The 25,247-nt window shown below is 50.6% G+C and overlaps 1 protein-coding gene across 4 annotated transcripts in view; it reads left to right on the top strand.

Annotated features, from left to right (window-relative positions):
* Positions 1-25,247, top strand: part of TOGARAM1 (TOG array regulator of axonemal microtubules 1) — a 34,041-nt gene that overhangs the window by 2,131 nt on the left and 6,663 nt on the right. For 3 of the 4 annotated variants that reach the window (XM_041410168.1, XM_041410147.1, XM_041410176.1), the window contains exons 2-16: positions 3,654-3,804; positions 4,680-4,808; positions 5,401-5,697; positions 6,867-7,075; positions 9,069-9,292; positions 11,281-11,381; positions 12,310-12,473; positions 13,278-13,464; positions 13,587-13,721; positions 15,409-15,520; positions 16,577-16,682; positions 17,030-17,265; positions 20,181-20,339; positions 21,664-21,790; positions 21,934-22,052. In XM_041410168.1, coding sequence (XP_041266102.1) covers positions 3,654-3,804; positions 4,680-4,808; positions 5,401-5,697; positions 6,867-7,075; positions 9,069-9,292; positions 11,281-11,381; positions 12,310-12,473; positions 13,278-13,464; positions 13,587-13,721; positions 15,409-15,520; positions 16,577-16,682; positions 17,030-17,265; positions 20,181-20,339; positions 21,664-21,790; positions 21,934-22,052 — 2,456 coding nt within the window. The remainder of the gene's footprint in view (positions 1-3,653; positions 3,805-4,679; positions 4,809-5,400; positions 5,698-6,866; positions 7,076-9,068; positions 9,293-11,280; positions 11,382-12,309; positions 12,474-13,277; positions 13,465-13,586; positions 13,722-15,408; positions 15,521-16,576; positions 16,683-17,029; positions 17,266-20,180; positions 20,340-21,663; positions 21,791-21,933; positions 22,053-25,247) is intronic. The other variant, XM_041410158.1, reaches the window with a different exon arrangement.

Here is a 25,247-nt window from a genome sequence, read left to right as displayed (position 1 = left end):
GATGAGGTCATGGACAGTGAGTGCTCCTCTGCAGCCTGGCCCTGGGGCAGGCTCTTAACCAAATAAACTCAGTTCATGTTTCTGTACTGTCAAACCTGGAGGTCATGCCTAGACTTGAATGCTCATCTCTTTCCTTGGTGCCTGTGTTACCTCTCCCCAGGCTCCTAAAGACATCCTGAGCTGCTGAATCAGTTCCCTTGGGATGTCTGCAGCAAGATGTGTAGGAAACACCTCTGGAACAATAAGGGTTTCCTTTTTGGAACAGTTTTTCAGTGTTAATTAATACAGCTTTTAAAAAAACCCCACAAAAACCAGTGCCAGTGTTCTGCTGGGAGGCTGGGCCAAGCCCTGCTGGTTTCCTGCAGCTGTGAACAAAAAGCAAGTTAATACAGGCACCAACACCGGGCTGGGGCTTGGAAAGGAGGAACATTCCCTGCCTGGGACAGCCCCTCTCCAGGGAAGTCAGGGAGGGGCTCTGTGTCTGGTCCTTTTCTGAGAGGAATGAACCCTCTGTACGTGTGGTTGTGTTTATCCCTGTAACGTGGGAGGGGATGCCAGCCCTGCAGAGAGGGAGAGAAAGCAAGGAGCTTATGGGTTCTGTTTGGTTTGAAGCTGTGTAAAATGTCTTTGGAGAAGGGGTAAAGCACCAGTTCCTGGAATGGTTTGGGTGGGAAGGGACCTCAGATCCCACCAGAGCCACCCCTGCCATGGCAGGGACACCTCCCACTGTCCCAGGGTGTCCCAGTGTCCAGCCTGGCCTTGGGCACTGCCAGGGATCCAGGGGCAGCCACAGCTGCTCTGGCAATTCCAGCCCAGCCAGCAATTCCCAATCTCCCACCCATCCCTGCCCTCTGGCAGTGGGAGCCCGATTGGGCACAGGATGAATTGGAGTCCAGGCCCGGTTACTGTAAAGGAAACTGAAAACACTGGGGAGGTTTAATGGTGGAGTATTTACCTGGCTGCTGTAGTTGACACCTTTGCTGCTCCTTCTTCACATCCTGATCCTTTGTCTCATCACATCTGACTGAAGCTCTCTGGGGCAGGGGACACTGTGCTGTGATGCTGGTGACCAGAGGGAGCAGCTGGAGCTGGGCCAGGGCAGGCTGGAGATGAGGAAAGGCTCTTCCCCAGAGGGGGCTGGCACTGCCCGGGCTCCACAGGGAATGGGCACAGCCACGAGGCTGCCAGAGCTGCAGGAGCTGCCAGGGATGCCCAGGGTGGGGTTGCTGGGGGTCTGGGATGATCCCTGTGGGTCCCTCCAGCTCAGGACATTCCATGGATCTGTCGTGGGTGCAGGGAGGTGAATTGTGTTTTCAGTCTGGGAATGCAAACCTGGCTGGTGTTCCCTGGGCTGAAGACATTCCAGGGGCTGTGTGTCAAGCTCCTGTCCCTGGCCCCTCCAGCAATCAGCTGCCCCTAGTTCCCCCAGAAAGGAAAATGCATTTATCATGCATAAATCTCAGGCAGTCGACTGGTTTTTGGACATGTCACATACTAATTATTAATTCAGACATTCCTTTGAAATGAATTTGCTTAAAAATTAACTTTTGGAGTCATTCTGTGGCTGAAAGGATGCATGGAAGTAGCTTAATGTTTAAAGCTGTTTCCCTGCCAGTATTTTTAGGGTCATGTTTCAGGGTGGCTGTCCAAGGCTGTGTCTAGACTTTCCTGATCAGATAAGGTGTGAGTAAAACATGTGTAAGTTAATGTGTACTAAAAAGGGAAGGTAGATAAGGCACATGGACCTCAGGGGTTTGTCTGGCAGCCTCTGCAGAGCTGAGGGTTCTCCATCCCTGGAGCTGCTCAGGTGTTCAAGGGCAGGTTGGAATGTGGAATATTGCAGGGTGAGAGCAGACCCAGGGACACACAGAGCCTGCAGGCCCCTCCCTGCTGCTGAAGGTACCTTTGGGTGCCCAGAGGGTGCTTTTGGGGGAAAGAGGAGCATTTGAACATTTCACTGGGCATCCAAGGCCTTTCACAAAGTTCATGTGAACTCTGGGATCTCCCCCTACTTTGTGTGGAAATCTTCTCATTTCCATACTGATGTGATAACTGGAGAAACTGATAGCTTTGTGGAGTGTTCAAATGACCTGGGAAAGGGAAATCTGATTTATGGAACAAAACCTCTTTGTTTTCCAAGGCTCAGAGGGGCACAGAGGCTGAGCAGTGTGTGGGATAAAGGTGTCCCTTCCTTGGGTGTCCTCCTGGGACCTGAGGCCTGCTTTTTCTGGAGCTGGGAGAGGATTTTGGGGAGATGTTGTTGTGTCTTTGTGTGGTGTTGGTCTCTTTCTGGGACAACACTGCTGATGCTGCTGGTGTTGGATTAGGAGCACCGTGGTGGCACAGCTCCACAGGGAAGGGATGCAGGGAGGGAATGTTTGCTGTGATTCCAGCTTGGACACTGGGGCTTGGAGCAGCCTGGGCCAGTGGATGGGATGGGATGGGATGGGATGGGATTTAAGATCCCTTTCCACCCAAACCATTCCAGGATTCCATCCTGGGTCACTCTCAAGGGCTGTGCTTTGATAACCAAGTTACCAATTCCTGTGGTGGATGGATTCAGGTATTTTCCAACATGTGTGGAATTTAAAGGAATCTGAACCCTTTTGAGAAATCCCTTTGCTAGGATTTGTTATCCCAGGGAAGCATCTGGCAGCTGTGGGTTTGCTGTATTTCCCACCTCCTCCAAGCCTGTGTTCAGTGAATTTGCAATGCTGTAATTATAATTTGGGTACAGGGAAGCAGAGTTTTCACTCCTGGAGCTGGGATGGGAACAGCTGAGAGAAGCTGTACAGTCATGGCAGTGTTGGAATTTACTCCTTCTGCATATGTGGCTTTGTCTGTGTGGGAAAATGGGATGGAAGTTTATCCTGTACTGCTCCTGAGCAGAAAATTCCCTCTCTCCCAGCTGAAACCAGGCTGGGGTGGTTTGTACAAGGAGTGTTTCAGTATGGACTGAAGGACTGATGGAATGATGTTTGGTGATTGCCTTGGGAATGCCAAGGTCTCACATCTTTTATCCCAACTTGTAATAACCTGGAATAAACCACTTCAGCATTTTCCTGCTCTTCTGTTCCTCTTGTGTCCCTCAGAAGGGAGAGGAAAGTAAATACAGCTTGGGAATGATGTAAATCACTGATTTTGCTAATTAAATCAGAATCTATTTAAAGCATGACCTTTTCTTTGTTAAATATTGACATTATTGAGATTTTCTCCCTACCTGTAGCCAGTAAAAGCTGCTGGTGTTGCCAGGTGCAGTTTTTGACTGAAGTATGTGGTTTGCAAAGATCTGGAGTGTGTGCTTGTTCCATTCTGGGATTTTGGGGCTCTGTTGTCTATTTAAACACCTCCCCATCTAAACCACATAATTCAAATGGCCAATGTTTGATTTTTAAAATTTAATTTTTAAGATAGTTCAGTTCTTTGTCATTGTATTTTGCTGGGGTTTTATTTCCCTTTCAGTGTGAGTAGTTTGAACCTGTATTTTAGTAAGACCTGCAAAACAGCTAAAATACTTCTCAATGCTTATAAGACGTGAATGTTGGGTAGGTGGGAAAGCAAAGCTTGTTGGAAATGTTGGTAGCTGTGCTGTTTGCCCAGAGCAGGGCTGTGCTTTCATTTCCCACAGTTTGTTTTGCTGTTTTCCCCTCCAGCTGGCTGCAGCCAACGATTCCCTGCACTCCCTGCGGCCCTCGCAGGGGATCCCAGGCAGTGATGAGCTGCTTTTCAGCAGGAGCAGAGCTTCCAGGACTTCATTCCAGCCCTCTGTGGAGCTCACCTCTGAGCACTCTGCCCTCAGTGCTGGTGAGTGGACGTGCTGCAGCTGCCGAGGTTTTAGTGTTCCAGTGTGGGAAATGAATTTGTAGAGAAGAAACCCATCACAGCATGGGGGAAGGAGACGTGTTGTCCCAGTGGGGAGCAAAGGTAGAAGTGGGTTTTTGGTGGAAGCCACAACTCCTCCCGCTCTGAAGAAGAAAACCAGTCAGCCAGTTTGGATTGATCAGTGGCCTCTTGAAAAAATTGAATGCTCTGAAAAAATTAGTAAGTGAACAACTACAAAAAGGCCACATTAAACCTATGAAGAGTCCCTAGAATTCCCCAGCTTTTGTCATTCAAAGAAGACTTCTGATTCCTAGAGATGACTCCATGAGCTGGAGAAGATCAGTGAAATCACAGAGGACATGGGGCATTTGCAAGCTGGACTTGCTTCTCTTGGAGTGATTCCCAGAGATTGGCCTCTTGTTGTCTGGCACATTCCAGCTGCCAGAAGGGTCTGCAAAGCCTGGGCAAGACCAGACCTGAGGGATTGTGGCCCTGGGCTCTGTCCTTGTCCCCTCTGGGGAGTCCTGGCCTTGCCAAGTTTGCTCCCTTGGGTTTTAAGGTGTTTGCTGCCCCTCACTGTCACACACTCAAAGAGGGGATTGTTCCAGGGGGTTCTTTTGCCCCCCTGCAATTCCCAGCTGGAGCAGTGCCCTGGAAGAGCAGCCAGTCCTTTTCCCTTTTTCTCTCTGAGCTGCTTTTTGAGGTTGCTTAGAGACTCTGGAATGAGGTACTTGGAGTGTGAGTTTCCCACTCAGAGCTACACAGAGTCTGCATTCCACGTGAAATATTATTGGATATTCTCTGTTGGACACCACGTGTGGATATTGATTTGGTTCTTTGTGTTCTTTTTTTGCAAGGTGCTCTGGGCTCTCATCAGCCCCAGATTTCAGGGAAATGTGGCACACTTGGATACCCACGTGGGAGGAGTGGCAGCGTGGGCTCTGATTTGCAGTTTTTGGGACTGAATAACTGGCAGCAGGACAAAGGTAGGTGGCTTCTCCAGTGGCCTAAGGCAGGGCATGTCGCTTTGGAGTTGTCTCTTTGTTCCTTTGCTTCCCCAAGAAATGGAATCTGTTACTGAAAGGTTGGTCAGGACGGCTCCTCCTTCCTGCGAGAGTTAATTAGTGGCTGTTAATTCACAGCCCCACCTTTGATCTCTGACTGTGTCAGGGTGTTAGAGAAAAGGAGCTGCTGTGGGAGGATCACAGCAGTGTTGGATCCACTTGCATCACTCTGTGTTTTAAGTGCAGCTCTCCAAAACATGCCTGAGAAATCGTTTTAAGGCTTAAACTCACGTGTGGAGGGGAATGCAGTTTGCAGAATGAAGCTGCAAATAATGCAAATAATGCCTAGTGGTGCATTATTTCCTGGGAAATTAATAATTTCTCATGATAGATTATTTCATTGGAAATAATAATATGAAATAATAATGATAAATAATGATAGATTGTTTCATTGGAAATTATTTTTATGGTGCATTATTTCACTGGAAATCATTCTTCTGGTATATTATTTAATGGTAAATTCTTATTACAAGACCCAGTTACCACAAGCACTGTTCTCTTTTCCTTTGCTCAGTTTGTTCCAGCCTCAGCTTTTCCAGCAAGACCCAAAGAAGTTTTTGCACTCAGGCAGAGCCCACCATGTCCTTCCAAGGTCCCAGTGCCAGCCAGGGCACCTTCATCCTGCCCTCCTTCCCCCTGTCATCCCCCAGGAACAGCCCCAAGCACCTCTCTGCTCCTGCTGCCTCTGCAGGGAAGTGCCAGGAGGATCCCAGGAGCCTCTCCAGCTCCTGGCCTCTCAAAAGCTTCCAGGGGCTGCCTAAGCCTGGTTGCCAGAAGCAGCTGCTCAGCCAAAAGCCAGGAGACAACACAGGTGGGAATGGTCTCAATGGGATAAAAAGGGATTTGGGGGTTGTATTTTGAGGGACCTTTCAGTGGTCAGAAAATCCACAGTGGCAGGTGAGAGGGAATTGGGCAGTGCCTCAGGTGCAGTTAGGAATGGGAGGGATTTATTGGTTTATTTACTTATTCATTTAGGGTTTCACTGCTCACATCCCTGCAGGCTTCTCTTCACAAGTGGAGCCTTTGGATTTGTCATAAAGCAAAATATCTGCAGCTCTGCTTTTCTTAATGTCTCAGGCAAGGGCTGTCTTCCAACTCAAACAAACCCCAAAATGGAGCACTTTTAGGGAAAGTCTGTGCAGAAATACCTGTTGCTGTTCAAACCCTCATTAATCCAAGTGCAAGAGAAGGGTTACTCAGTGCATTTTGCCTTTTTGCCTCTTCATTTGAATCATGGAATCCCAGAATGGTCTGGGTTGGAAGAGATCTTAAAACTCATCCAGTTCCAACCCCCTGGGTAAAAATACCTTTACTCTCTGCTTAGGTTGAACTGCTTCCTAATCACTCAGGAGGTTTCTGAGACAAAGTAACAGTTTCCACACAAAATTTTGCACTGATTAAAGAAATCTGTTTGAAATTTCATCTTCACCGAGACCCATCTTTTTGTGCATATATACAAAATTTCCAACTGAATGCTTTGGGAATTTCCTGCCCCTGGAATGGGACTCTGCCTTGTAGATGTATTTATTGCTTGCTTTATTATTGTATTTATTATTTGTTATTGTATTTATCACTTACCACATGTTTTCCATTTGCATTTTGATTTTTCTCTGGTTCTTTGGAGTACTTTTGTTGTTATAGCACCTTCCATGGAAGTTTGTGGATGAGTGTTTTTCTCTTAATGAAAAAAGTTAATTACTTTTTAAAGGGACTAAGGGCACGTGCTTGGACTTTGGTGATCCTTGTGTGTCCCTTCCAGCTGAGGATATTTTGATTCCATGTTGGTGTGCACATGCATGAAACACTCATTTATATTTTCCTAAAGGCAGGAGACACTGCAAGTGGAATAAACTGATACCTGAGCCTGCACAAGTGTGTTTTTAACACTCATTCCGTGGGGCAGAAAGACTTTTACAGGCGCAGAAGTGAGAGGTGAACTTTGTCCTGGCGCTGTCCCTGACAGTCCCCTGTGTGTTCCAGGGGACAGCCCGCTGGAGAAGCATTCCCTGCAGCTGGAGAAGCCCCCCCTGCAGCTGAGGGCTGCCCTGGGGCTGCGGGGGGCCCGGCCCGTGCCCCCCATCCCGCGCCTGCCCAGCCCCCGGGATCCCCCTGGCAGCAGGGAGGGCACGGAGCTGGCAGCAGGGCTGGCAGAGCTGCACCTGGAGCCCGAGGAGGTGGACCAAGAAGAGGTGGGTGGAATGGGATAAATGTGTTTTGGTCGGTGTTGCCCGTCATCCCTGGAAGCGTTCCGGGCTTGGAGCAGCCCGGGCTGGTGGGAGGTGTCCCTGCCTGTGGGACGAGGTGAGCTTCAGGGTTCCTTCCATCCCAAGCCAGTCTGGGATTCTGTGACTTGCTGGCTTTGCCTTTCTCTTTGTACCTTCCGTGCTCTGGTTGCCACTGAAAGGAACCTGAGGTGTTAAACAGAGGAGGAATTGCTAACATGAAAAATACTCAGCAAAAAGAGGGCAGAACGCTGCAGCATTAAACTCTAAAAATTACGGATTTTCCTGCTCATTTGAGTAGGATCTCTGCTTGCTGGGCACTGATTGCATGATTTAGAGGAGGTTTAGGTGGGATATTGGGAAGGAATTCCTGGCTGGGAGGGTCTGGGATGAATTCCCAGAGCAGCTGTGGCTGCCCCTGGATCCCTGGCAGTGCCCAAGGCCAGGTTGGACACTGGGACACCCTGGGACAGTGGGAGGTGTCCCTGCCACAGCAGGGGTGGGATGGGATGATCCTTAAGGTCCTTTCCAAGCTGTTCCACTGTTCTGTTTTTAGGAAGTGCAGATTTGCTGGGAAAAGCCTGAGGTGTGCTGGCAGCCATCAAACCCCTCCTTAACCCACTGAAAGGCACGGAGCAGTTGGTGTGCTCCAGCAGGAGCCTGTCCCTGTGCTCTGCAGGGGAAGCTGGGCTGCAGCACTATTAAGTTGTTTGTCCTAGAGCCAGTTCTCATAAGCCCTTTTGCCACTCTGTCATTAAGGGGCGCATTCCTACACAGCACTGCTGTGAGGCTGTGCTTGCTCACAGGATGATTGTTCTCCTGAGATAAAACAGGCAGCACTGACAGCACCAGAGGACACAGCCTTAGCTGCACCAAGGGAAATTTAGGCTGGATATTAGCAAAAAGTTCTTTATGGAAAAAGTGGAACAGTAGTGGAATTGCCTGCCCAGGGAGGTGGTGTTAAACCATCTCTGGATGTATTTAAAAACAGCCTGGGTGTGGCACTGGGTGCCAGGGTTGAGTTGAGGTGTTGGGGCTGGGTTGGACTCGATGAGCTTGTAGGTCTTTTCCAGCCTGGTGACTCTGAATTCTGTGTCCCTGACACATTACCCCTCTCTGGGTTTCACAAAGAATTCACAGAATCACTGGTAGGTCTCTTCCAACCCAGTGACTCCGTGTGAAACCAGGAGAGGGATCATTATAATCCCCAAAAAACCGTGTGAGTGGTGCTCACACTGCCCAGCAGGGCCTTCAGCACCCCATGGACTGGGCTGAACTCTCAGAAACAGACTTCATTTAGCTGAAAAAACCTTTTCCCTGTGCAGTGAGTGCCCCTGTCATTCCCCCCTATCCAGATGCAGAATTCCCTGAGGTGATTTTTATTTATATGAAAATCCTTTTCCCTGTGCAGTGAGTGCCCCTGTCATTCCCCCCTATCCAGATGCAGAATTCCCTGAGGTCATTTTTGTTTCTCTGAAATCCTTTTCCTTCTGCAGTGAGTGCCCCCTGTCATTTTTCCCTGCTATGCAGATGCAGAATTCCCTGAGGTCATTTTTGTTTATCAGAAAAAACATTTTCCCTGTGCAGTGAGTCCCCAGTGTCATTTTTCCCTGCTGTGCAGATGCAGAATTCCCTGAAGTCATTTTTATTTATCTGAAAACCTTTTCCCTGTGCAGTGAGTGCCCCTGTCATTGCCCCCTATCCAGATGCAGAATTCCCTGAGGTCACTTTTATTTCTCTGAAATCCTTTTCCCTGTGCAGTGAGTGCCCCTGTCATTGCCCCCTATCCAGATGCAGAATTCCCTGAGGTCACTTTTATTTCTCTGAAATCCTTTTCCCTGTGCAGTGAGTGCCCCTGTCATTGCCCCCTATCCAGATGCAGAATTCCCTGAGGTCACTTTTATTTCTCTGAAATCCTTTTCCCTGTGCAGTGAGTGCCCCTGTCGTTCCCCTCATCCAGATGCAGAATTCCCTGAGGTCCCTGCGGAGCAGCGCCGCCAAGAAGAGGGCGAAGCTGAGCAGCAGCATGGCGGAGCTGGAGAGCCCCGACTCCGCCGTGAAACTGGAATTTCCCGGGGACTGCCCCTCCCTGGGCTCCTCTCCCGGCTCCGGAGAGAGTGGAATTTCCAGCCAGGAGTCCCTGGGCTCCCCCGTGGCCGCGCTGCCCCCCGGGAGGAGGGTGATGTGAGTGTCACTTGGTTTCCCCTCAGCCTGGGGACCATTAACTGCTAAATATATATTTATATAGCATTGCCTTGCTTAATAGCCTGGGCGGAGAGAGTGGAATTTCCAGCCAGGAGTCCCTGGGCTCCCCCGTGGCCGCGCTGCCCCCCGGGAGGAGGGTGATGTGAGTGTCACTTGGTGTCCCCTCAGCCTGGGGACCATTAACTGCTACGTGTTTATATAGGATTGCCTTGCTTAGTAGCCTGGTTTTTCTGTGTGGATTATGTTCCTCTCTAAAACAGCAAGAGCTGCTTAATGACGTTTTTCTGTTTTTTTCTGGCTTCCAGCGTGAAGCTGCAGTAGGCCAGGGGCAGTAAATGTCTGATAAAGATGTTCCCTGGCACTGCAGGAACATGGCCAGAGGTGGACAGAGGAGTGAGAAGGACAGGAGGGAAGAGGAAGGATAAGGTTGGGTTATTACAGCCTGGAAGTTGAATTGGGTTTGTTGAGAGGAAGACAATACAGATGTTTCTTATTGTGGATCAAGAGCTGGTTCCATTTATTCCTGAGAGATAATTGTGAATTTAAAATGCCTTCCCAGAGCACTTCTAAGTAGAAATTGGGTGCTCTGATTGTAAAGTGCAATAACCCAGTTGGTTATGAGCAGTATAAACTACTGTTTAATGGAATAAAAAGAGTTCTGAGGCATTCTGCAAATTTTCCAGTCCAAAAATTTCCTCCTCTGCTCTCAGAGTCCATGATGAAGCTCTTTGTAGCTCTGTTCTGAAGATATTTTTGTGTGTGCTAAAAGCATCTTTTATAGACTCCCAGAGTGGTTTGGGTTGGAAGGGACCTGAAAAATCACCTAATTCCAGCCCTGCCATGAGCAGGGAACCTTCCATGTAGCTGACATTGAACTGCATTCACAACAGAAAGCAAAAGGGGGAGCATAAAAAGCACAGGGGTTTGAGGCAGAAGGAGCCTGCAGTGATTCACAAACAGAAGGTTTTCAGTGGTGCAGCCCAGAACTAATTTCTATTCACATCCCTTCCCCGTGTGCATCACTGCTGAATCACATTTTTAAAAAGAATCTTTAAAATGCCACATTCAAATGTGTAATGCCTCAGAAGTCAGGTGGAGCCCTGGGTGTGCTGGTTTGGGCTGAGCCACGTCCATTATCCAGTTTTTGGTACTCCATCCTCAGCCACAGCAGTTGTGAGCCAGCCAGGAGGACAGGGGACACCTGGCAGTCACCCTGACCTGGGAGAAGTGACAGAGTCCCTCCCAGGTGCCACTGAAAGCCTTGGAATGCTCACAAGAATGCCAGGGAGTTGGGCTCAGGGGGTTTGTGAGCGCTGGCACAAGCTGGCATTGTCAGTTCCCACAATCTGTGCCTGGGCACCAGGAGTGGGGGTTTTTGGGGTGCTTGCTTTGGGAAGGGTTTGGTTTGTCTGCTGATAAAGGGCCATGGCTGATGGGATACAGGAATCAGGGACATTCCTGGAGCATGGGCCTTCCCTTGGAGCTCCAGAGAGTCACAGTTGTGGGTGTTGCACAGGCTCTGGGTTCCATTGTCTTTCTTATCCAGAGAACCATGTGAAATTTAAAAGAATTTAAACTATTCCAGTAGATAAGAGCACTTTCCTGGAGAATGTCTCTGCTGGCCACTGAGCAGCTCATCCCTGCTGTGGCAGGAGGATTTGGTCACTCTCCTTGGCCAGGTTGGAGCCAGCATCATCAGTCCCCAGGCCAAACAATTCCTTACTTTATGGCTGTATCCTAAATGTAGCCCTAGTGTCAGGTTTCCTCATAAGGGTTTGCTTTAGGGTTCTTCATAATGGACCTGCTCATCAAATAATTCCCACTGAATTCTCTTTCTGCTCAGTGTGAACATTTGTGGGAACACTGGAGATAGTTTTGCCATGGAGAAGCTGAAATCTGTTGTTGTTTCTGGCTGGGCTTTGACCTTTGTGGAGAATTGCACCTATAAAATGTGTTTATCTGAACAGGTCAGACACTTTTCCTGCACTTGGCAGCAAATCCCATCCTGCAAAGCCATCTCCAGCAAGGCCCAGAGACACAGAGGGGGCAGAGCATCCCCCCAGCACAGGTATGTTCCTGCCAGTACTCACCTGAGGGGCCAGAATGAGCCCCCATCCCTCAGCTCTTAACAGAGGGAGCTTGCAGCTGCTCTGGGGCCACACTGGGGTTTCAGGCTGCTCACGTGAGGAGTTCCAGTTGCCAGCAGCTCATTTCCTGTGGGAATTGAGGTGAAGTGCTGCTGGAGTGTTTCACCCTCCCAGGGCCCTGAACTGTGGGGGATTGTCTTTAATCAGTTCTGGTTCTGCTGGGTGGAGGAAAGGAGCTGAGGGAGCTGTGTCCACAGGCTTTCTCCATGTCCTGTCCCTCTCCAGCTCTCCTGGAGCCCCTCCAGGCCCTGCCAAGGGCTCTGAGCTCTCCCTGGAGCCTTCTCCTCTCCAGGGAACATTCCCAGCTCTCCCAGCCTGGCTCCAGGCTCCTGTCAGTGGATGTGAACATCCTTCATATGGGTGTTCAACAGGTCCTGCTGGCTTCAGAGCCTGACAATGCCCTGGTTCAGGAAAAGGATCAGTTCAGATGTGGGGTGGCATTTTAGGAGGATGAACCACGTCCCAAAGCATAACCAACACAAGGGACAGTGAGTGCTCTCCGTGCTCTCAGGCCCTGCAGAGTCAGTGCCTGGTTTTGCACCAAAGGATGATCTGGGTTTCACAGCTGAAGACGCTGCTGTTGTTGGCAAAGGTACTACAGACCCAAAATCACCCCCCGTGTCTCTCTGAGTTATGAAATGACAGGAAATGTGCCTTTGGAGAGTGGGAAAAGAACAGAAAGATCTGTACAGTGTTTTGGGTCGTTCACAATCCCCAGTTCAATGGGAGCACAAAGAATTATGTTTGAAAGTGTTGCAGTTCCTGGATGGACAATTCCGGTCTGGAACGAGCTGGTTTGGTGTCCCTTCCATCCCAGAGCAGCCTGTAACCCCGTGTTCTGCCCTCCAGGTGTTTTTGGGAGCCCTCCTGCCCCAGCTGCCAGCCAGTCCGTGCCCTGTGTGCCCAATGGGGATGCCCAGGGTGCCAGGGAGGGAGCAGAGGCAGCCCCAGGGAGAAGCTTCCAGCAGAACAGCCCTTCCCATTCCTGTTCCCATGCAGGGAAGGAAGGAGAGGTAAGAACTGCCCAGCCTGGTGCCTTCTCACCTGGGGGTGTGGGGAGGAGCCAGCCCTGCTCACTCACAGTCTCTGCTGGGACAGCAGCAGTTTGACTGCAACAGCCAAAGCCTTCGAGCTGCTGCTCCTGATCTTCTTTTGGTGCCACCTGGATGGCAGATGGATGTGCCAGGAGCTTCCCACCATGCTCGGGTCCCTGGAGAGGGGCTGCAGGAAGGAGTGGGGCTGGGGAATGCCCTCCCTGGCTCCCACAGCACAAGCACATGTGGAAGGAGGGATTGGCTGGGTGGGATCAGGTCTGGTTTTCCCCAGGGATTAATTAATCCAGCTCCAATCAGAAGTTTTTCTTAAAAGCCTTCCTGAATATTTGGCCATAATCTGGTTTCTGAGGAGTGGTGCTGTTAAAAACTATTTGCAAATGTGAATGGAGCAAGATTTATCTGAGTGAAGTGTGATACAAAGTCAAAAAACATTGAAATGGAACTCTTTCTGCAAGCCTTTGCAATAACATTTGAAGAACACTGAAACTTAATGATTTAGAGGTCTTAATTTTCTGATTTTCCTTGAACATGTGAACCCTTGGCAGGATCAAATCAGTAAATAGATTAAATTTGTTAAGCTAACTTAAATTTAACTGGATTAAATTTATTTGCTGAGTTTTCCTGAGGCACAAAAGTCTCATGAACACAGGAGAGAGAAGGGTCAGATGAGAGAAAATCCTGATTTTCCATGCTGACCTTGGCCAGCATCAGGAACTGGGGATTCAGTTCTGGGGTAACTTTTGCTTGATTTTTTTTTTGCAGATAAAAGTGACCTTGTCAAAATCTGCTCAGGAGAAGCTGAGGAGGAAGAGGAAAGAAGGCAAAGAACACAACCATAAAGAGCAGCAGGAAGGCAAAGACTTGGAAGGGAAAGAGGAATTCCCTTGGGAAAGGATTAGACTGAGTATGAGTGAGCCAGAGAAACTCACAGCAGAAAGTGAGGATGAGGGTTTGTCTTTAATGAATATTCCCTGTTCAAGGCTGCTGAAATGGAAATCAGGGCTGGTGATACTGGGCTTTGACTGCTTCTGATTGGTTTTATTGTAGTTTGGCCATTTCCTTCTTTCCTAGGGTTTAGTCTCTGTGGGGATTTACTGACATCGCCAAGAAATGGATCTTTGTCCTTAGAAAACGTGGCCTTGAACCCTTCCCTGAAAAGAACATCCAGTTTGAAGAGGTCAAAGTGTTCATCCTTGCTAGATTCTGGTAAGCTGGGACAGTAAACTCTTAAAATATTGGGGTAGGTAGAGTGGGGCAGTTTCAAAATACAGTTTATGTGTGCAGTGGACAGTCCTCAGGTGCTCTGGAAGATCAGCACTGTGGGGCTGGAGGGGATTTAATTCCTCACTGGGAATTCAGTTGATCACTTTTCTTCTAGAATCTGTTAGGGAGTTTCATGAAACATCAGAGGCTTTTAGTTTGATCAGGATCTGAAATGATACAGTGCATTAACAGCAAACTGACTCCCTCTTGTCCCCAAAACCCCTTTTCTGGGTACATTTTGGCACTGAACTGCCTTTAAAATAGCCAGTAGGGAAATGTTAGGAGTAGAAGCTCCACCTGATGGTGCTCAAAGGTGGCCAGAATTTGTCTAGTGTCTCCTCAAGGTTTATGATGTTACTAGCACACTGTGCATCTGTTTGTACATTAAACAACCACTGCCTTTGTGTTTGTGACTGTAGAAGTGAAGGTTGTGTGCAAAATTGAATTTACATGAATGAAACTCTGACTGATTGAGGCTGCCCCTGGATCCCTGGAAGTGTTCAAGGCCAGAGCTTGGCTTGGCATGGTGCTGGTGCCTGAGGGCTCCCTGGAGCAGGGGCTGGGCAGAGTTAAAGAACAAAGCAGGGATTTATTAAAAGCCCTCACAGGACACACCTTGGGCAGTGCAGGCCCGGCCGTGGCTGCACCCCAGATGGGCCCTGGCTCAGGAGCTCTCACACTTTGATAAGCTTTGGTCATTTCCATGCTGGGTTCAGTGTCCAATTCCAGCTCCAGGGGATGCAGTCCCACCCTCCCAGGCTGCTCTCCTCCCTCCCCTGCTGTTTGCACTTTTGGGGCTGGAGCTGCAGCGCTGTCCTTGGTTCTGGGGCTGGAAAAGGATTGTTGTGTGTGCCTGAGCTGTGAGGAGAGCTGCTGGCACTGTGTGGGGCTCAGAGTCACACAGCAGGGCAGGGCAGAACATGGAAAAGGTGAGAGCTGAAACTGGGGGCATCGGTGGGAGGGTCCCTGCCCGTGGGTGGCATTTCAGCCCCTTCCAGCCCAAAGCACCCTGGCACCGTGTGTGCTTTGCCAGCCCCGTGTCCTGCAGCAGCGCTCCGTGCCTCCGTGCGTTCTGTGCCTGCCTGCAGCTGGCAGAGCCCGGGTGGCGTGTCCCCTGTCACTGGTGGTGTGTCCCCTGTCACTGGTGGTGTGTGCCCTGTCACTGGTGGCGTGTGCCCTGTCACTGGTGGTGTGTTCTGTGTCCCCTATCACTGGTGGTGTGTCCTGTGCCGTTGATGGTGTGTCACATGTCAGAGTCACTGATGCTGTGTCCCTGTCACTGATGCTGTGTCCCTGTCAGAGCTGTGTCCCTGTCAGAGCTGTGTCCCTGTCAGAGCTGTGTCCCTGTCCCTGACGGCGTGTCCCTGTCGGAGCTGTGTCCCTGTCAGAGCTGTGTCCCTGGTGTCCCTGTCGGACTGTCAGAGCTGTGTCCCTGTCCCTGACGGCGTGTCCCTGTCGGAGCTGTGTCCCTGTCAGAGCTGTGTCCCTGGTGTCCCTGTCGGAGCTGTGTCCCTGTCAGAGCTGTGTCCCTGTCACTGATGCTGTGTCCCTGTCAGAGCTGTGTCCCTGTCAGAGCTGTGTCCCTGTCAGAGCTGTGTCCCTGTCCCTGACGGCCTGTCCCTGTCCCCAGAGGCGCCGGTGACGCAGAGCCCCGAGGTGCTGGACCCGGCCGAGCTGCTGCCCTTCCCCCGGCCCGAGCCCGCCCTGGCAGAGGCGCTGGCACTGCTGGCTGACCACGACTGGTGGGTGCACGGGGACAGCTGTGAAACCCTGCCCGGGCCACAGACAGCGAGGGCTCCCTGAGAGCAGGGAAACTGGGAAACTGGGGGGTGGGGGTGGGGAATGGCTTTGGAGAGAATTTGTAACGTTTGACAGAAGGTTTGCATAGTATGTGTTTGTATGTGAGCAGTGTATTTGCATGTGAACAAATACTGTATAAATATGAAAGCTCTTCAAAATAGAAATTTTTAAAACACCTCCCAGTTGCCCATCTCTGGGTCAGAAAAGGACTAAATCCGACAGGGGGTTCAGTCAAGCTTGAGATGAAAGGAGCTTTATAAGTTAGGGTTGGGAACTGGGCATTCAGAGGCTTGGAGAGTCTGACTTGAAGGGCTGGAGAGGCAGCACCAGCACCTTCCTGGTGCTCTGTGTGGAATCAGCAGCCCAGCCTTGGGGCTGGCTGTGGAATTAGCAGCCCAGCCTTGGGGCTCTCTGTGGAATTAGAAGCCCCTTTAGGTTTTCTGTGTGGAATTAGCAGCTCATCCTTGGTGCTTTGTGTGGAATAAAAGCATCTCTTGGGTGCTTCCTGACTTGGGATGTGCTTACAGAGCTGCTGCCTTCAGTTTGGGGAAGGAAACTTTAATTGTCACTGGTGCCAGCTGGGACCAGAACTGTGGCACTCTGCTGAGAGGCTGCTGTGCTGGAACAGGCCCACAGGAAAAGACAGATTTCCTTGGAAAGAGTTTCCTGCTTTATTTCTTCCCTGGCAGGGTGGGCAGGCCCTGGCACAGGGTGCCCAGAGCAGCTGTGGCTGCCCCTGGATCCCTGGAAGTGCCCAAGGCCAGGCTGGACACTGGGTTTGGAGCAGCCTGGGACAGTGGGAGGTGTCCCTGCCATGACAGGGCTGGCACTGGGTGGGATTTAATGTCCTTTTGAACCCAAACCATTCTGGGATTATTTCTCATTGCTTTATTTTACCATCTAATTTGTTTGCTATTTGATTCCTTAGAATTCCACACTTGAATATTTTAATGAGACTTTTCAAATGGATGGAAATTAAATATTATTTTTTCACACAGGGAGAAGAAAATTGAAGGTCTGAACTTTGTCAGGTGCTTGTCTGCCTACCATGCCCCTATTCTGACTGCAAAGCTCCACGAAACAACTCTGGCTGTGGCTCAAGAGGTTAAATTTTCCTATCAGAATATTCCACTGGCTCTCTGTGTGTATATATGTATTTTACAGCTCTCTGAAGTGATTTATGCTCACCTCTGGCGAGTTTTCCTCAACTGGACTGTCTCAAGGATGATTTGAGACTCAGAGGCTGAGAAAATGTAGATTTTAACTTTATAACATTTTTACATTTTTGAGTGTGTATTTTAATTCTCACCCATTGTGAATCAAGTTAGAAATGTGTTTCTCAGTTGCTTGTAATGTTACTTAAAAAATGACAAAGGGCAAACATGAATATTTATTTGAAAGTCTCTCTGATCAACATTATTCATTGTTTTTTGGGTTTTTCCTGTGTGCAGGTCAAGAATTTACGCTCAGGTGTTTCTCGAGCTGCTGTGGTCTGTTTAGGGGATTTGTTCACCCACCTGAAAAAGAGCATGGATCAAGAACTAGATAATGCAGTAAAAGTCCTTTTGCACAAAGCTGGGGAATCCAACACTTTTATAAGGGAAGAGGTAGACAAGGCACTGAAGGCCATGGTTAATAATGTGACTCCAGCACGTGCACTTTGTTCTCTTATAAATGGAGGGCAAAGGTAATTTCCTATAAAGACTTTATAAAGAATATTGTGAATAGATAAAATTTATCAATTGTAGGCTTTTTAACATCAAATCAGAGTACAGTAGACAGAAATATGAAAACCAGTAAATCAGCTGTGCTAAACCTCTACCCAGGGCAATGTTTGTTGGCATAAATTGAATTAAAGCCCCTCTGTTCCTTTCTGTGCATTATGTTGATTTTGGAGCTTGGTGTCTTTTCTGGCTGTTTTGCACCACTTCAGTGCTTTTAGTTGCTGTTACTGTATGTTCTTGGGGAGCTGCTGTTTTGCTTTGCCTGGTAAAGCTGACATGATGTTCTTTCTTTGCCTCCTTTGCTCTGCAGTCAGTTCCTGCCTTGGCCAGTTTTCAGCACCTCTCTTTATTTAGAAAACTGATTTATAACTTCCAGTTCTCTAGCTGCATCTCTCTAGCTTGATTCCTCCTCTCTAGGCTGAGCCTTTGTGTTTGCATTTTAATTTCCTTCTCAGTGCTGGTGGCCATTCTTTTCTGGAGTTAATTCCCTTCTTTCCCTGGCCCTGTTCAGTCTGTTTTCCTTTCCCATCCTCATTCATTGCTCACCACCTCTGAGCTGGGTGCACCCTCTGGTGCTTCCTCTCTTCTCTGCCCCACCTTGGTGACGTTTCCCAGGCTCCCTTTCCCTTCATGGCACATTTCAGGTGCTCCATTCAAAGTCTCTCCACAGATTTCCTGCACAGCTCCAATCCTCAGAGCTGCAAATGTTCTCTTTTGTTTCCTGGGCAGCTGGTTGTTGGGGGATCCATGGATTCTGTCTCCTGACAGCTCTACTGCAGTTTCCTGCTCTTTAAACTGAAAGGCAAAAGTCAGCCTTGGGATTCCCATTCTTGATGAATTACTGGGATTCAGACTGGCTTGGGATGGATGCCCCACCCCTGGAAGTGCCCCAGGCCAGGCTGGATGGGGCTTGGAGCAACCTGGGGTAGTGGAAGGTGCCATGGATTTATGGCCCCTACCATCCCAAACCAGGCTGATTCCATAATCCTGTGAGTTCAGGAGCAGCAGGCAGTAACTGCCCATGGCTTTCAGTCAGCAGCCAGGGGAATTGCCCTGTTTGGGTTCTCCCTTGCTGGCCTCAGAGACCCGTGGCCCTCCTGGGCAGAGCTGTCTCTGCCAGAGCCCCCCACCTTCCCAGGCAGATCCAAACTCACCTGCTCAGGGGTTTCCTGTAGGCATTTGTCCCCTCCACTGGGTGAGTTTGTACAGGTTGTGTGCTATCTGAGGCATCAGAACTGAGCTGAGTACTGCCTTTGGGCACAGATGAATCTGTTCACAGCTCAGACTTTCCTAACTCACGGAGTACAGGATGTTGTTAATGGATAACACATCAGGGCATGGCCTAAAGGTGCAGCTTTTCTAGGCCTGGCTTCAGGGAGCTCTGGCCATGTCAGCAGGAAAGCTCCTGGAGCACAGGGCAGCTCCAGAGGCTGTGACCAGGAATATGGGGAAATCTGTGTCTCAGTAGGAAGTGAAAAGGATTGTTTGACACAACTGTAATTCCACAAGGGATGTTCTCTCTAAGTTGGGCAGAGTTGCTTAAACTCACCACAACATAATCCTTCAATTATGGTGTCACTTACAATTCATGGGACCTCTTAAAGAAAAGTACCTGGTTTCTGCTCAGCTCCTTTCCAGCCCTCTGTGATCATGACTCTAAGGCTGGCAGCCCTGACCAGACAGAAATACTGATTCTTCATCAGCTCCAAAGCTGGGTTTGACTTTACCAACAAGAATCATTCCAGTGGGAGGTGTCCCTGCCATGGCAGGGGCTGGAACAAAATGAGCTTTTTCAGGTCCCTTCCCAAGCCAGTCTGGGATGCTGTGAGCAGAGTCATGATCCAGGAGCATGATTCCAGGGATAGAGCTGAGAGTGGTTTTACTGCAGGAACTTTAAAATCCTGATTCTTACCTGTATGCTGTGTGTTTACCTCTAAGGTGTTGTGTGCACACAAATGTTTTCCAGCTGTTTCCATGAGCAGGGGCTTGTTTGCTTCATGGAGATCTCTCAGCCTCTCAATTCTTGTTTTCCCCTTGAAAGTGCAGCAGGAGTTACAAATTGTCCTCAAAGTAGCATCTTTAATCCAAATATAAAATTGGAGACGTTAGAGTTTGCAGGATTTTGTTCCTGAACACAAGTGGGATCAGCAGGGGCAGCACAATTCAGATAAAAGGGTCACTTGCTGCACGAGTTTGAAAGCTGATTCTGGCTGTTCTCTCCTTTGCATCAGCACAGGCGTTTATTTTATGCAAAGCAGGGAACAGGAGACTCCTGCAGGATCTTCAGGAGTCGATTGAGCACTGGTTTAGTCAATTTTAAAGTGATATCAAGTCAATTTGCTTTAGTCAGATTTAGTCAAGTGCCCGGGGTCTGTCTCTGAGCACAGGTTTTTCTTAGAGCTCATTGAAATAACAGTCATATGCTTTGCAAAATAAAATTATCTGAAGGAAAAACAGAACTGAAATTCTAACCCCCCCCCCGTTTGTATCCAACAAGAACTGTAGTGGAAGGTGTCCCTGCCCATGGTGGGGGCAGAACGGGATGGCCCTGGAGGCTGGGATGGCCCTGGAGGTCCTTCTGGAGGCTGGGATGGCCCTGGAGGCTGGGATGGCCCCGGAGGTCCTTCTGGAGGCTGGGATGGCCCCGGAGGTCCTTCTGGAGGCTGGGATGGCCCCGGAGGTCCTTCTGGAGGCTGGGATGGCCCCGGAGGTCCTTCTGGAGGCTGGGATGGCCCCGGAGGTCCTTCTGGAGGCTGGGATGGCCCCGGAGGTCCTTCTGGAGGCTGGGATGGCCCCGGAGGTCCTTCTGGAGGCTGGCAGGGCGGGTGGGGCTGCCAGCAGCCCTAAAGCCGTCCCTCAGGCCTCTTTCCCTCCGCAGCCACCTGCACTCGGCCGTGAGGAGATGCACGGCCCAGCACCTGGGGGACATCGTGGAGCGCCTGGGCCCCGAGCGCGTCCTGGCCGGCGGCCGGCCCGTGGCCGAGAGGCTGCTGCCTGCCATCGCCAGGTTTGCACAGGACAGCTCCCAGCAAACACGGTGAGCACTGCTGGGGACAGGGACAGTGCCCTGGGGCTATGGGTGAGCACTGCTGGGGACAGGGACAGCTGCCCTGGGGCTGTGGGTGAGCATTCCCTGGGGACAGGGACAGTGTCCTGGGGCTGTGGGTGAGCACTGCTGGGGACAGGGACAGCTGCCCTGGGGCTGTGGGTGAGCACTGCTGGGGACAGGGACAGCCATCCTGGGGCTGTGGGTGAGCACTGCTGGGGACAGGGACAGGGTCCTGGGGCTGTGGGTGAGCACTGCTGGGGACAGGGACAGTGTCCTGGGGCTGTGGGTGAGCATTCCCTGGGGACAGGGACAGTGTCCTGGGGCTGTGCCCTCGGGGCAGGATGGGTTAGGAGGGAAAAGGCTTTTTGGGAGCAGTAAGGGTTGGAAGGGCCTGGAGCACCCCAGGCTAGTGGAAGGCGTCCCTGCCAGTGGCAGAGGTGGAAGGGGTTGGGATTTTAGGTCCCTTCCAAAGAATCCTTTGAGTGCAGCTGTTCCCCCAGCGCTGGCAGGACTGTCAGGGTAGTGCCTGTGGCAGGAATCACCTGGATACCTCCCACACACCCTGGCTGCAGGGAGGAGAGGGGCTCCCAGGATGTGCTGTGAGGCAGCCACACAGGGAATGCTGTCTCTGGAATCCACACCTGGAGCTGATCCATGCCTGACAAGGCTGGACCACCCTGGGTAAAGCCAGCAGAACTGGAAGGCTGTTCTCATTAATTTGGTCAGTTAATTAAAGTGATGCTTGAGCACATCCTCTGGGGGAGGATGGAGAGGGGTCTGGTTACTCATGTCAGCAGCAATGTTAGAGTCACAGAACCACTGAGGTTGGAAAATACCTCCAATAACAGTGACTGGGCACTCCAAAGCTCCCTGGGCAGCCCCTGACCCCCCTTTCCATGGGGAAATTCCTGCTGTGCCCACCCTGAGCTGCCCTGGCCCAGCCTGAGGCCATTCCCTCTGCTCCTGTCCCTGTTCCCTGGAGCACAGCCCGACCCCCCGGCTGTCCCCTCCTGGCAGGAGCTGTGCAGAGCCACAAGGGCCCCCTGAGCCTCCTGTGCTCCAGGCTCAGCCCCTTCCCAGCTCCTCAGGAATTCTCCAGCCCTTCGCAGCTCCCTCAGGAACTCTCCAGCCCCTTCCCAGGAATTCTCCAGCCCTTCGCAGCTCCCTCAGGAATTCTCCAGCCCCTTCCCAGCTCCGTTCCCTTCCCTGGACACAGTCTCCCTGCACCTTTCCATTTTGGAATCACACGGCTGGAATGACCCAGTGACAAAGCCAGTCCCTGTTCCTGGATGTCCTGGTGCTCTCCCTGCAGGTACTATGGGAGGAGGATGCTCTTCAGCATGATGGCTCATCCTGACTTGGATAAAACCCTGGAGAAGTTTGTGCCACCCAAGGATTTGCCTTACATTAAGGAAACCGTTGGCAGCCTACGAGAGAAGGTGTGTGGGAAAGCTCTTGTGTAGCACCTGGGGCAGGTGGAGGTGTCCTGGGGGCTCCTGGGTGTAGACAATTGCAGCACTGCACCCACAATAATTCCCTGTGGTACCCTTGGTCCATGAATTCCTGCTGTGCCTTTGTGCAGGGCCTGGGGGAGATGCCCTTGGATACACCCTCAGCCAAAGGAAGGCGTTCCCAGACTGGAAATGTTGGACATTTGAGGTCATCCTCTACTTGCAGAGATGCTGCCATCATCCCAGACAGGTAATGAGCTCCAGTGCTTATCCTGTGAGGAACCTGCCCAAGGAGGGAGCACAGTAAGAGTCATACAGGGCTGGGAAAGTTAAGCATCCCTCTAGGAAAAGGAAAGTCTTGACCTATTCCAGGGAAACTCTTAAATAGAGTCACCAGTTATATTAAAATGGCTTTGTGCACTTTGAAGTTAATTTGTCTATGGACCATCTATGAAATACACACAGTACACAAACCACCTGGAATTCACTGTGTGGAATCACAGAATCATGGAATGGTTTGGGTTGGAAGGGCCTCAAAGCCCACCCAGCACCACCCCTGCCATGGCAGGGACACCTCCCAGTGTCCCAGGCTCCTCCAAGCCCTGTCCAGCCAGGCCTGGGACACTTCAGGGATCCCAGGGCAGCCACAGCTGCTCTGGGCAGTGTAGATCCAATGGATCCATGGCAGCATCATCCCAGATGTTGCTGTTCAGATTCATGGAAAAACCATTCCTGGTTGGAGCCACAGCACAAATTACTCATTTGTACACAACTGTGGACACCAAGGACTTAGTTAGACCCTGACTGGGGATGCTGGAGGGTTTAGATCATACTCTGACCATGTTTAGTTTTGTTTTATCTTCTTACAGGTTTTATATTGACCTTTTTTAGGTCTTGCATATACAGCAGCAATTTTTGGGCTCAGACAGATATGAACACAATGACATTATGGATTACCCCAGGACACTCCACCCCTTCTTCCATGTCATCTGGTTGATGCCCAAATGAGTACATTTGAACTTTAAACACACATATCTATACATTTTATATATATATATACACACAAGTACAATGATGTCAGGGGTCACTGGGTCACTGCCCATCCAGGATATCCCAGGTAGTTCTGCAGCCAGGGGTGCCCAGGCATTCCAACATTACAGGCTCTTCTCACCCCAAATCAATGTCCCTGATGTGCACAAGACATTTCTGCATCACCCACCAGGTGCAGCCAGGTCCCTGAGCAGAGACAGCCCCACAGATGGGTTTGTCTTTGCTCCAGGCAGGATTAATCCACACCGTGGATTGTCTTTGCTCCAGGCAGGATTAATCTTTCCTACCATCCTGCACCTGTGTGCACCACAGGGCCTCCCCATGGTTATATTTAGACCCCAGATCCCAGGGTTGGTCCCCCTTGGCCTTGATGGCAGCTCATGTTTCATGGATCCAGTCAGGGATTACCCAGGATGCAGTGGCCATGGTAAAGGCCACCCCTTGCTCTCGTGCCCACACAGAGGTGGCACCTCTTCCCTGCTGACCTGAGGCCCCACCACGCTGGAGATAGCTCTGCCTTGTGAGCAGGGCAGATCTGCCCATGACCCCTCACTCCTGCAGCCTGCTCCAGCCGTTTGTTGTTGTGATGCTCCTCGCCAGCCCAGCTCTCAGGCACAGGATGGCCTTTTACTGTCAGCCCCTGCAGCTGGCCAGGGATGTTCTGCCATTCTCCAGCAGCCAAAATCAGTTTCCCTCTGTGCTGCCAATTGCCCTTTTCCCACCTTTCCAGCCACTCCCACAGAGCACCATCCACCATCCAGTGCAGAGGGAGAGTGTTGGCCACTTCCCTTGCTCAGGGATGCCCAGAGCCAGCTGGAGGCTTTCAGCCCTGCAGCCTGACTGGATCCACCTTCAGCAGCCTCCATGACTCCCCGTGGAGGGCTCCACACAGCTGCTTCCATGTCCTGCTGGTTCCAGCAGTGAGGAGAGTGTGTCACCTCTCCCCCTCTGCTGGCTGCTTCTGTGCTGGGGCCTCCTCAGCACTGTCACCTCGTCTTGCTTTGGGACAATTTAATGAGGTGGGCACTCTGAAATGAGCAATGACCTCCCCTTGATTCCAGTCAATCCCTTTCTGCTAATAAGGAATGAGATATGAATAGGTAGAAGTGAAAAAATAACAGTTTATTAACAGAATTCCAGCAGGCAGGGGGAAAAAATGTAAATAACTGCTGGATAGCAAAGTGCTAAATCTCATGAACTCCCCAGGAAAAATAAGAGCCCCAAAATGCTGGAAATACCCATTGCTATCAGGGGTGGCCTCAGGCTTTAGCACAGAGGGACAAGCTGGTGTCAGATCCCTCTTGGGAAGCCTCGTGGAGCAGTTCCAGCAGCAGACAAAGGCCTGGCAGCTCATCCAGGGTCAGCCTGCTCCCCACAGCAGGGCAGGCAGGCAAGGGGCCTCTCGGGGTTGTCTGTCCCTGGCTGGTGCTGCCCACAGGGCTGGAGTGGGGCTGCTCCACTCCTGCTGGGATTCCTCAGCTGTGGACAGACACCCACAGAATTCATCCGTGAGGCAGCTCAAACCTGCTCACTGCAGTCCCTCCAAGCTGAGGGAAAAACCAGAAATGAAAAGAGAATCCAGAAAAGGAAGGAAAAAAAACCAACCAGCCTGAGCAAAGACCAAGCAACTGTGAAGCCAGCACCACACAGAGAAATCCCACAAAGTGCCTGGGTGGGGGGATTTTACAAACCCCCAGGACAGCACCACACACACACAGGGTCCCTGGCTGAGCTAGGTCTGGAATACAAAAACACTAAGGATCACCCCAGGACACATCACTGAGTCCTTTCTGGGAGGGTGGGCAGGCCCTGGCACAGAATTCCCAGAGCAGCTGTGGCTGCCCCTGGATCCCTGGCAGTGCCCAAGGCCAGGCTGGACACTGGGGCTGGAGCAGCCTGGGACAGTGGGAGGTGTCCCTGCCATGGCAGGGCTGGCACTGGGGGGGATTTAAGTTCCCTTCCAACCCAAACCATTCCATGGTTTGTGATTCAATGAACTGAAAAGGAAGCACCCCCAATTTTAAAGCGAGCCAAAAACTGCATCCAAGAACACAGAGTTCAGAGGGCTGTGACTGCAGTGTCTCTTCAGGATCAGATTTCTTTAACACACCCTCCACAGTTCAAAATAATAACTGGTTCTACATATAATAAATTTTGATTGCTTGTTCCATCCCCATCCAAGTGTTGTGTTCAGGAATTAGGAGTAAGGTAATGACTGCCTGAATGGTCTGTAAATACCTGGACACAGAGGTGATTGCACAGGTTTTAGAATTCTTTCCATGACTCTCTAATGAGATCAGTTGCTACAGGAAATTTGTTCCTAAATATTCCAGGAAGAGCTGTTGGTTTTTCACCTCAGCATGCAGTGTTGCTGAGGTAACAACTGGTCTGGGCT

This window comes from Onychostruthus taczanowskii, unplaced genomic scaffold (assembly GCF_017590055.1).
Source record: "Onychostruthus taczanowskii isolate IOZ18803 unplaced genomic scaffold, ASM1759005v1 scaffold100, whole genome shotgun sequence".
NCBI classification, from domain to species: domain Eukaryota; kingdom Metazoa; phylum Chordata; class Aves; order Passeriformes; family Passeridae; genus Onychostruthus; species Onychostruthus taczanowskii.
The sequence above is the reverse complement of the archived record's forward strand: the minus strand, read 5'-3'. Positions and strand labels throughout refer to the sequence as shown.